Source organism: Octopus sinensis, linkage group LG21 (genome assembly GCF_006345805.1).
Source record: "Octopus sinensis linkage group LG21, ASM634580v1, whole genome shotgun sequence".
Classification (NCBI taxonomy): domain Eukaryota; kingdom Metazoa; phylum Mollusca; class Cephalopoda; order Octopoda; family Octopodidae; genus Octopus; species Octopus sinensis.
The window spans coordinates 18196298-18209664 of NC_043017.1; the positions used below are offsets into that span (position 1 = coordinate 18196298).

At 38.6% G+C, this 13367-nt stretch overlaps 1 protein-coding gene across 2 annotated transcripts in view; it reads left to right on the top strand.

Moving 5' to 3' along the window:
• The first annotated feature begins 9096 nt into the window (after positions 1-9096).
• Positions 9097-13367, top strand: part of LOC115222731 (neutrophil cytosol factor 2) — a 48054-nt gene continuing 43783 nt past the window's right edge. For both annotated transcript variants that reach the window (XR_003882755.2, XM_029793029.2), the window contains exon 1: positions 9097-10474. Coding sequence is in view for 1 of the 2 variants with exons in the window: in XM_029793029.2 (XP_029648889.1) it covers positions 10286-10474 (189 nt within the window). In the remaining variant the exon portion in view is untranslated. The remainder of the gene's footprint in view (positions 10475-13367) is intronic.

Here is a 13367-nt window from a genome sequence, read left to right on the forward strand (position 1 = left end):
ATACATATATATATTATATACATATATATATATATACATACATATATATATATATACTATATATATATATATATACATAGATATATATTATATACATATTATTATATATAATACATATATATATATATAGATACATATATATATATATATATAGATATATATATACTACATATATATATATCTATATATATATATCATACATATATATATATATACATATATATATATATATACATATATATAATATATATAATATCATATATAGATATATATATATTATTATATTATATATATACCTATATATAGATATATATATATATAATATACATATATATATATATATATAATATATAATATATATATATAATATCATCATCATCATCATCATCATTTAGCGTCCGCTTTCCATGCTAGCATGGGTGGACGGGTCAACTGGGGTCGTGAAGCTGGACGGCTTCGTCAGGCCCAGTCAGATCTGGCAGTGTTTCTACGGCTGGATGCCCTTCCTAACGCCAACCACTCCGCGAGTGTAGTGGGTGTTTTTTTACGTGCCACCTGCACAGGTGCCAGACAGAGCTGGCAAACGGCCATGAACGGATGGTGCTTTTACGTGTCACTGGCACGGGCCCGACAGAGCTGGCAAACAGCCACGAACGGACGGTGCTTTTACGTGTCACCGGCACGGGGGCCAGCCGACATATATAATATATATATATACTATATAATATATATTATATAATACATATATATATATATATATATATTTTAATTTTTATAGAAGGAGCTTCTACAGGACTAAAGCTTCCTGATGATTTCTTTTGAATGACAACAGTTCTAGCCTGTCGAGCTCCTTCTATAAATAATTAATTTACTCTGCTATGTATTGAGTACCATTCTTTACTGTGGTTAACCCCCTCACCCGGGACCTATTATATATATATATATCTATATATATATATATATATATATATATGTTATTTATATATTTGTATATGCATGTATTTATATGTATGTTATTTTAGTTTTTAGTTTTATATATAGGTGGAGGCGCATGGCTTAGTGGTTAGGGTGTCAGCATCATGATAGTAAGATTGTGGTTTCAATTCCTGGACTGGGCGACGCGTTGTGTTCTTGAGCAAAACACTTCATTTCACGTTACTCTAGTCCACTCAGCTGGCAAAAAGGAGTAACGCTGCGATGGACTGGCGTTCCATCCAGCTGGGGAACACGTACGCCATTGAAACCGGGACATCGGGCCCATGAGCTTTAAAAGGGCACATTTATTTATTTTTTTAATATATATATTTACACAGACACACACAAACTAGCAGGACATGTGAATATTTCATGCAATAAATGGTACACCTTTTGGTTTTTTTCTGAAATCTTTATTCAAAAACCCTGAAAGCATAGCCTATGTTGCGTCTGTATGGAAAGATAGTCACTCATAGTCACTGCTTCTTATTGAAAAGTGAAAGAAATTGGAATATGATGATTATTTAATGCACTTCATATATATATATATATATATGTATATAAAGTTAATCCAAACAAGAAAACACAGAAAAAATGAGAAAAAAACACAGCAACGCAGGACGTGGAACAATTAAAGTATTATTGACGCTCAGGAAAGAAGGGAAGGAGGGTTTAAGGTTTCGAGCGGAGCTCTTCGTCGGAAACAAGGAGAAGGAAAGATCCCAAGGAGGGAAGACAGAGGAGAAAATATTTGAGCTGGTAGTGCTCAAGAGATCACGTATATATATATATATATATATATATACACACTTTATATACTCTATGTATAATTTTATAGACTTAATACACATCACTCAAGATAAATATTCACTCGTATTTTTCCATTTTTCCCAAAAGCAAAAAAAATATCCGGTACATATGATACAACCTTTAGTTAAATCGCATATGTCTACCACTTAAATAAACACGAATATTTCACAGAATTGCACTTATACGCATGCATTAAATGATAGGTGATATTAAAAAACTTTGTTCAATTAAAAAAAAATACACTTTTCACTATCTGCCACCCTCACCATCTCTCTCTCTCTCCCTACCCCCTCTCTGATTTTAACCTCACCATCAGACCATCAGATCATCACCCATCTGCTAAAATTATATTTTTAACTCTCCTCCTCTACCTTCAACTAACTTCTTAGTCTTAGTAAGTAGAAAGGTAGACAAATCACAAATCCCTTCATGTAGATGGCCCTGCTCGATCTGTAGAAAAGGTGTAGGTAGAAACTCCATAAGATGCACCTGGTGTAAGGTTTGGTCACATAAAAAGTGCAGCAATATCAGAGGAAGGTTAATTTCATTAAATGTGCTTATGGGGAGAAAAATATTGAAAAACATCAATATATATTAGTATGACAAAGAAACGAGGAAGATATCAGGTAGTGATGGGATGTGCTAAAAATAACAGCTAAATCTCCCTTAAATCACACAAAAAATATTTTCTTCTTTTGTATAATCATATGAATTTCTATGTGTAGAACACAAATTGGTTAAAATTTTCTGAAAATACCCCAAAATATAAAAGATGCTTAAACAGAACTCCACCTGTATATATATATATATATATATATATATATATATATATATATATATATATATATATATATATATCTTTATATATATATATATGTATGTATATACACATATATATACATACACACACACATATATATATATACACTCACACGCGCACGCATGCACACACACACACATATATGTTGTTTACGTATGCTGGAGAAGGAAGCATAATGAGATGACGTAACTTTTTCACATGGCTGACTTCATACTGTATGCAAGTTCGTGCTTACGCACCTTGTTTTCGATATTTCCTCACTGAGTAAAAATAAGGCGGCAAACTGATAGACCTTGTTAGCAAGTCAGGCAAAACGCTTTATGGTATTTTGTCTATCACGGTTGACTTTGCCTTTCTTCCTATGGAGTCAATTAACCTTGTTACCAACCCACCTGAAACTGCCTCCGGTTCTGTAGTACAAATGTTTTTTTTCAAAAGTTCTAAATTAAAAGTCTTCCACCAAACCTTAGTCACAATTTATGCTCCTAACAATAGCTTAATGATAACTAAGTTCATCATCATCATCATCATAATCATCATCGTTTAACGTCCGTTTTCCACACTAGCACGGGTTGGACGGTTCGACCGGGGTCTGGGAAGCCAGGGGCTGCACCAGGCTCCAGTCTGATCTGGCAGAGTTTCTACAGCTGGATGCCCTTCCTAATGCCAACCACTCCGCGAGTGTAGTGGGTGCTTTTTAGTGCCACCTGCACAGGTGCCAGGGCGGTCCGGCATCGGCCACGATCGGTTGGTGCTTTTAACGTGCCACCGGCATGGAAGCCAGCTAAGGCGGCGCTGGCATCGGCCACGTTCGGATGGTGCTTTTTATGTGTCACCGGCACTGGAGCCATTTTAGTAAATTCTTTGTTATATTTAAAATTAATTGAAAGGAAACACAGAACATCTCAACAGAAATATGGTAACAAAGGGGTTAAACAGGTACCAGTTGGACACTGGAGGAACGATGTAACTGACATATCCCCTCCTGAAACTGCTGGCCTTGTGCCAAAATTTGGTACCATTACTAATTAACAATTATTGTGGATATTGGTCTGTGTGTAAGTGTGAGCATAATGTGTGTTAAGTTAAGTTAAGTTAATTTTTTGGCTCAAAAGCAAAAAGCAAGGCCATGTAGGGGGACATGGAGGTATGTACAGGGTGGTGTTCATGCAAAGAGTTCAGGCCATTTGTGGTCAAGGGAGACTTTGAACCGAGCGGTCGTCGGCATCTTCACTATCTCGTCCGGCAGCTTATTCCACGGATCCGCAACCCGGACGGAGAAAGAGTGTGTATATACATATGTGTGTGTATGTTTGAGTGTGTGTGTGTGCATATGAATATGTGTGGGTGTGTGTATGAGTGCATGTGTGTGTGTTTGTGAGGAGAATGTGTGTATGTATCTGTATGTATGTGTGCTTTGGATATGTATGTGTGTGTGTGAGTATGTATATGAATGTGTGTGTGTATGTGTAACTATGTGTCCTCCACCCCACCAGGCACTGCTTGAACACCAGTGTTGGTTTATTTGCCTCCCTGTAAATCTTACAAAGCAATACTCCAGCATGGCCACAAGCTAATGACTGAAACATGTCAAAAAACAAACAAGTATATAAATCATAAAATCATTAAACTCTGCTTCCACCTGCCTAAGAGGGTCATATTTCTTTTTTCCTTTTATTGCTTTTGTACTTGTTGCGTCAGTGATTAGTGGTGGTGGTGGTGGTGGTGTGTGTGTGTGGGGAGCTGGGTGTGTGTGTGTGTGTGTATGATGATTATGTGTTTATAGTGCAAAACATATGTATTATATATATATGTGTGTGGTAAGTATCTTGTTTACCAACTACATGGTTCCGGGTTCAGTCCCACTGCGTGGCACCTTGGGCAAGTGTCTTCTACTATAGCCTCGGGCCAACCAAAGCCTTGTGAGTGGATTTGGTAGACAGAAACTGAAAGAAGCCTGTCGTATATATGTATATATATATATGTATGTGTGTCTGTGTTTTCCCCCTAGCATTGCTTGACAACCGATGCTGGTGTGTTTATGTCCCCGTAACTTAGCGGTTTGGCAAAAGAGACCAATAGAATAAGTACTGGGCTTACAAAGAATAAGTCCCAGGGTCGAGTTGCTCGATTAAAGTCGGTGCTCCAGCATAGCCGCAGTCAAATGACTGAAACAAGTAAAAAAAAATATGGGCGTGTGGTAAGAAGTTTGCTTCCCGGCCACATGGTTCTGGGTTCAGTCCCACTGCATGGCACCTAGGGCGAATGTCTTCTACTATAGCCTCACACTGACCAAAGCCTTGTCAGTGGATTTGGTAGATGGAAACTGAAAGAAGCCCGTCGTATATATGTGTGTGTGTGTGTATATATACATACATGTATATCTGTGTGTTTTCGTGCCTGTGTTTGTCCTCCACCACTGTGTGACAACTGGCATTGGTTTGTTTATGTCTCTGTAACTTAGCAGTACGACAAAAGAGATCGATAGAATAAGTATCAGGCTTTTAAAAAAAGGTCCTGAGGTCGATTTGTTTGACTAAAATCTCTTTAAGATGGTGCCCCAGCATGGTCACAGCCAAGTGACTGGAACAGGTAAAGCATAAAAGATATTTGTGTGTGTGTGTGTGTGCATCTATGTATATGTATGATGAAAAAGACACGAAATGAAAGCACTTTGTTAAGTGGTTTAAGGTGTCAGACTCACAACTTTTCATCGCCAGTTACAAATACGGTTGAGAAATGGATCAGTTTGGTTACGGAGAAGAAGCAATGAGCAAATTTCATATCTGTACATTTTCTGATTTTTATTCAAATCGTGTGGTACCCATTTGTTGAACTTTCTTGATTTTCTGATAGCATGCAAATGGTTGCAGGCAGTTTTCTGGCTAACTTGTTCTTTCGCCAGTTCTTGAGTGGTTTTACGTGGATTTTTCTCAATGACGGTCTGTAATTGACCATCATCGATGACAGATAGGCGTCCACTACTCTCATGATCTTCAAGGCTCAGTTCTCCACTATGAAATTGTTTAAACCATTTTCGAGCTGACCACTCACTGGTCATTTCCTCACTAAACATTTCACTGATATCGCAAGCAGTTTCAGCTGCTTTACATCCTTTTTTGAAGTTGAATAGCCAGATTGCTCAAATATCTCATTTTGACTGTTTCATTTCAGATGATTGTAACAACAGTGAAAAATACATCAATGTTAATTTATTGATGCATTTGGAAAAGCCCATGCCTGTATTATCATACAATTGCAAAAAATGTTTTTAAAAATTCAAAACTCTGCAAAAATCTGGTACTAATTCTTCATGGTTCAAAACGTTGCTTCCTTTTTACTCTACCTGATATGTATGTATGTATGTATGTATGTACAACATACAGCTGTAAGAGTCTCTATTTCCTTATTTTCTCTATCTCAATTAAATGTTTTTGAGTGGTGGTAAATGTTTCGTTTTTTCATTTTTTAAGTTTTAATCTATATCCATCCACTCAAAAATAAATAAATAAATAAATTAGAAAAACCCACTTCCAGCTGCCTTTGATAAACAGTCTCTACATCACACTTTCAGTTGCCGTTCAAGCTGGAGTCTTAATGATAAACTGAACTGAGCACTCATAGAGCACACCCATCACGTCACGCCAGTTGATGAAAACTCCTTATGTATGTGTGTATGTATGTACATATGTCTGTCTGCCTGCCTGTCTGTCTGTCTGTTTGTCTGTATGTATGTATGTATTTATGTATGTATGCATGCATACATGTATGTACACATAGACATTCTCCTCGACTTACGACCATCCGCTCTAGCGACCACAAAAGAATAAGGGAATAAAAAATAAATAAATATAAAATTGATTTTCGGACGTTGGGCAGCTGCACGTACGATAACTATGGCAGCATCTGGCAACGCAGGCCCCCTCCCCTCAGACCCAGGCATCCACTGCCAGCCATTGTCTCTCAGTCGCTTTCAAGCATCAGTTGCATTTGTGTGAAAATATATTTCTTTATTACCCACAAGGGGCTAAACACAGAGGGGACAAACAAGGACAGACAAACGGATTAAGTCGATTACATCGACCCCAGTGCGTAACTGGTACTTAATTAGTCGACCCCGAAAGGATGAAAGGCAAAGTCGACCTCGGCGGAATTTGAACTCGGAACGTAACGACAGACGAAATACGGCTACGCATTTCGCCCGGCGTGCTAACGATTCTGCCAGCTCACCGCCTTTCCAGCTTGCCGGTTGGAAAACATAAACCCGACATACAACCAGATTGACTTACGACCCGGCAGTCGGAACGGAACTCGGTCGTAAGTCGAGAAGACGGTGTATTGATTTTATCCCCTATTTATTTTGAAGATCCCATAAACATGAGACGCAAGACATTGTATATCCCCAAAACACTTACTGGTACTGTCAGTCAGCTCTGCTCATTGTTGAAAACCACATTCCAGTTATTATTGTTTTGTTTTTTTTTTATTAAAAAAAGTATGTGCGTGTGTGAGTGCCCGTTTATGTATGAGTGCACCTGTGCGTGTGTATAGGTGTGTGTTTGTTAGTATGAGTGGGGGAAGTAAAGAATACGCACACCAGCCGTTTTCGGCGTAACCCTAAACGTAACTCTGTCCCTAACCTTAAACCTAACCTAAACCCTAAACGCCGAAAACAGGTGGTGTGCGTATTCTTTACCTTCGCAGTATGAGTATATATATGTGTTTGAATGTGTTTGTGTGAGTGTGTGTTTATATGCATGAGTGTGTTTGTATGTGTGTATTTGTGTGAGAGTGTTTGTGTATGAGTGTATGTGTGCTTGTGCAGGTATGTATCTGATTGTATGAGCGTATGTATGTGTGTGTACGTGTGTGCGTGTGCGTGTGTGTGTGTGTGTGTGTGAGTGTGTTTGTGTGTGTATTATTGTTTATCTCTGACTGAAGAAAGATATGATCAAATCTATTCCAGCCATGACAGGCCCGCCTTTTATCTGCGATACATTTTCCAACACGTCCTTCCTTTCATTTTTTTTTTTTTTTTAATTATGATCCAGTTATTTGCAGAGACCTGAAATCTACCTTCAGGAAGATTGAGTCTTCAGACCAGCATGGCCTCGCTTGCCCCTGTTCCACTTATCGGCCAGACAGCAGTGCATAACTCAATTCGATGTCCTCCTCATCAACCACCACCCTTCTTGATAATGAGTGCAATTGTATCAGAGTGGCCCTGTGCCTCGGTCTTCGCGTGTGAACAGCACAAATGCCGTTGCGAAGCTGTAATAAATGAATTTGGCCTGCATCTGTTATTCTGTATGGCGCGGGTCAATTCCTCTAACACACTGCCCTAAGCAGCACCATGCCAGTTTCCCGTCACAACTGCTGCCAGTAGGTCTTGACCATGGAAATGGTTAGCGCCCCGACAGAATAACCTCCTTCGCATACGAGGGAGGTAAATCTCTAGTCTGGGACGTGACATGCTACGACGATACATTATCTCTCTTCAACCTTGATGCGCCGGCCGCAAAACCTGGATTTTGCTGTCCGTAGAGAATGGTGGGGAAGTCAAACAAATACTGGAACCTGACCAGTCGCTATCTGTTTGTACTGGTCACCGATGAAACCTGAGGTGTTCTCGGACCACATATCGCTGATTTCCTTTGTGAAATCAGGATGACAGCAGCCCATCTAAGAAATGAACCGCGTAATGCAGGTTGGCTGTTGCAGCGAGCATTGTTGGTCACTCTGTGGTAATGCCTACAGAATTATATCTGCAAGACGTTTCTAAACACACCATTCAAACTGGTGGTGTACAATCTGTTACCCCTTCCCACCATCATTTATTGCGTCATTCCCCGTTTTTCTTTTTTTCTTCCAGTAAAAATATACTTTGACTGCTATTTCTTGCATGGCATGTGACTATGCAGAGACACCCTCAGTGCCTCATGTGTATGTATGTGTGTATGTATGTACACACATGAGTGTGTAGTAGTAGTGATGTGATGTGATGGTTATGGTTATGGTGGCTATGGCTCCAATCCGAAGCGACGGTGTAGTTGAAGGTGAGAGCGGGGAGTGGACGAACTAATGAGGGCGTGACTTAGAGGGAGATTTAAAGTTGGAAAGTCATTGAGTGATTAAGGGAGTGGGAGAATGAAAGGTAGAGAGAAAAGAAGAGAATGAAAGAGAAAGAGAGATAGAACGGAAATGAAAAGGGAGTAGTGAGAGAGTGGAAAGACACAAGCAATGGTTGAGTAGGAGTAAATGATAGACAGAGGAAGAGTGCAAGTGAACGTTAGGGTAAAGGAGTAAATGAAAGAGTGGAGGTGGAAGGGGGATAGAGTAAATAAGAGAAAGGAGGAAAGGAGAGCTTGCAAGAGTGTAATTAAGACAGAGAGAACGAAAGTAGAAAAGTGAAAACAGAGAGATAGTAAGGGAGTGACTGAGGGAGTGTGAGGGGAAAGAGGAATAGTAAAGGAGTAAATAATAAATCATAGTAAGGGAGGAAGAGATAGATAGTAAGGGACAGAGAGATAAGCCTATATCGAATTGTCTGTAAGGAGTGTCGTAACTTCCTAACGTGGTGAAACTATTCTTTCATTTAACAAAGGCCTTACTACAACAATTACAACAACAAGAGGGCCCTTTGTTTTGTGTCTATTTATAGGGAAGATTTTGCACGTCAAACGTTCATTTAGCCGTATCACTTTCATGGATCATCACGAACAGCTGAAAAACAGTCACGCTGCCGAGTGATTTATTGACACTTAAGTTTTATAAAAGGAGAAGAATCAAGATTTAGAAATAATTCTACTAGGCACACATTTCATTGAAAGTCACGCTGTTGGAAGATCGACAAACTTTTTTTGAAACAAAAACTTAAGCAGACGACAGGACATCGGCCATCACAGCTTCCCTTTGTTATACAGATATTGTTGAATATTATTCTTGAATTTTGAAGAAAGAAAACAACGAAAGTTTTAGAAGCCGTTGATTTATGGTGAGAATTTAAAACCCCGTTCAAAGGTTTACAAATATTTTTCTGGAAGACATCTGCAGACGACTATGAAATCGGCTATCATCGCTATAGACATATTCCACGTTTGAAGCCTTAAGTTTTCAAGAACAACAACTGAACGAATATATATGGTTGAAAGACCCGCCACAGACACAGAAAATTTCCTCATTGAATATCAGTCGACACTTACGCCTGACATTAACAACAAAACACTTCAACACTTCATTTGTTTTGTTGCTATCGTGTTAACGACCGTGCATGTTTATATGTCAGGTTTCGAATAACATTATTTACACTTTTTTACAACAACAAACTCATATTTCCGTTATCTTTTGAGTGAAACAAGTGTTTTATCGACCGTTACACATTTTGTTTACGTCTTTTCGTACAAAGTGACGCCAATCCCATTGATAATTATCGTGACAAGTGCGTTAAATATATACACTCAAAACATACGACATAGCTAAAAAGTGTTTTAAAGACTCGTCGCTTCTATTCTAAGTTAAATAATTTATTGTTGAAGACTCATTCGAAACTCATCTTCATATTTTATTTCTAAGTTTTATAGACAGGCCAAACCATTGAACACGTGGACCTTCCATAATCACTGTCAACCTTTTCATTATATATATTGACATTATATTATATTACAAACAGTTCAGTACGACATGTCTTCGTCGATTCCACTGAAAGAGTTCGCCGAGGTGTGGAGCAGTGCAGCAAATCTCTACGACAAGGGTAAATTCCTTGAAGCTGCCCAACAATTCGAAACGGTTGCAGCTGATAGCACAGCCAAAATTTCTTATAATCTCGGCTGTATCTACCTGAAACTGAAACAACATGAGAAGTCCTTAGAGGTGAGTGAATAAACTTGACATTACTATATAAGTTCGCCATAACTGCACTTTGGTACTCTTTTCTGACTTTGCTTCCCTCATAATTTTCTTTAAAAATGCAAATTTTGTCGTTAAATATTTACAGAGATATGTTTTCGTCAGTGTAGAATACGGTTATGTTGGTAAAATTTAGGCCAAAAACTTTGGTTCATTGTACACCTTCCACGAACTATTTTACCACCATTTCCTTTTTTTATACTTCTACGTTTGAAACCTTAACATTACGCAATCTACACCCACAGAAATTTATTTCTGCAAAACTTTGTTTAAAATAGACATTTTAAAGTGAGTTACGAGGATCAATAGGAGAACGATAGGAATTCCCCACCCCTAACGTTTCCCTTCCTTTTTTTTCTCTACCTTTACACACCATAATCGTAATCTACGTCCTCGAAAACGTATTTCTGCAAATTTTCATTTCGAAACAATTATGTCGCAACAAAGTTTGGGGCACCAAACTGTAGATATGGCTCTGTTGTTTAATCCCTCCATTTTAGTAATTCACCTGTTGATCCAAACATGACCACCCCATCATTTATTCAGAGATCTTCAGACCAAATATCCATGTTGGGATAGTTTAGTCCGGAATATCTTTCATCCAGTCGACCTATGATTCATTGACAATCCAGGTGTGACTTCCCTGTCTTTTGTTCAGGCATTCTGTCTAATACGTTACAGCCTAAACAACAGCAATTACATCATACTACATTCTAAACAATAACAACTAGACTATACTACAGCCTAAACAATAACTACAACATGCTCTAGCATAAATGATAATTACATCATACTACAGCCTAAACAATAGTAGCTAGACTATACCTAAGCCTAAACATCAAAATCTACACCATACGACACCCTGAACAACTACACCATGCTACAGCCTGAACAACTATGCCATACTACAGCCTAAACAATAGTAGCTAGGCTATACCTAAGCCTAAATAACAAAAACTACACCATACGACAGCCTGAACAACTACACCATGCTACAGCCTGAACAACTATACCATACTACAGCCTAAACAATAGCAACTAGACTAGACTACAGCCTAAACAATAGCAACTAGACTAGACTACAGCCTAAACAGCAATAACTACAGCATACTACAGCCTAAACAGCGATAACTACATTCTACAGCCCAAACAGCAATAACTACATACTACATACTATAATAACTACATACTACAGCCTAAACAACAGTAGCTACACCATACTACAGCCCAAGCAGTTACACCACACTGCAGCCTAAAGGCCAAAGGCAACACTATGCTGCAACCTAAACAACTGCTCAAGACTGCAGCCCAGACAGTAATAACTATGCTACACTATAGCCCAAACAATAATTACACCATATTACAACCGAAACAACAACGACACCGCACTACAGTCTAACCCACAACTTCACCATGCTGCAACCTAAACAACAACAACTCTACCATGCTACAACCTAAACAACAACCCCGCCATGTTACAGCCTAAACTGCAATATCTAAATCATACTACAGCATACTTCAGCCTAAACAACTACTATACCATACTACATCCCAAACAGCAATAACTACACCATACTACATCCTAAACAATAAAAATAACTACTCAAGATACTACAGTGTATATTTTCCATCAATAACTCCACTAACTTCCACTTATGTTTCACCTGCTAGAAATAACAGCCAAATGTCCTTCAAGTAACATCCTGACACTTTGAAAAACTGTAATGCAGATTGAGTAATGTAGTCCTAGATACACTATGCCTGGATGATTGGTAGCTAGAATATCTTTTATTGTAGATGTCCTCAATGTGGTTTATCTCAGGGCTAAAAGACAACACAATATGATTGAGTTGATGAGCCAGTGAAATGCATACCAGTAATATTTTGGGAAATGATTTTAGTAAACGCTCTATATACTCCTACATACCTTCCCCACCCCCTTACATATCTGTAGCCTTGTGTCCTTGTAGGTAAAATGTGGTTAGAACAGGAGAGACAGTGAGAGAGAGAGAGAGAGGATGAAAGGGTGAGATAGAGAGAGAGAGAGAGCAACCATGAATGAGTGTGAGAGAGAGGGTATGTAATGTGTGGTATGTAATGAAGTTTAATGATTGAATCACTTTGAAAATAGAGAACTATTTTCCCAGATTTAATATGGTATTATAATTTATGTATTAAAAGAAAGACTAACCCATTTCACAGAGTTTTATTTAAATAGTCAACTTTTAAATTCAGTAGCGAGGCCACAGCTTTTATCTCACGATCCCACCCTACCAACAGCTGTGATATTGCCCAGCAACATGTTTAACTCCTTTCCTATACAAGTTTTTCTGATTTAGCACAAGGCTGATTTCAAAAATTCACACGTACACACTGAAGGCCAAACTTTCCTCCCCCTCCCAATACTGTCCAAAATTAAACACTCATTTACCTGTGTCATCTTTACTTCTTCAAGGAAGCTGTAATAATTGTTTCATGAAATAGTCTTCTAAATTTGATGAAGGGCCCTGCCTAAATCCTCACAGCAAAGAAATATCTAAAAGGGCTTGTTAGTTTGTCTCATGATCCTGGCGGACAAAATGGAAAAGGCATTGCACTGGAGGATGGCAATGAAGGGAGATGTGCTAGAACAGCCACTCTGACCCTTGGGGCTTACACTTGCAGATAGCCATCTCCTCTGCCCTGTTTGTGGTGAGCAGGGATGTGGTTCAGGGGCCACCTATTTCTTGGCACGAGGCTTGTAATTTCAAAGGCAGCAGTTGGAAGAAATGGTGCTAATGATTTTGCCAGCTCAGGATCTTTTAAAAGGCTTCAAATTTTAGGAGAAGACTAATGATTCTTAAGGGATGGATCCAGT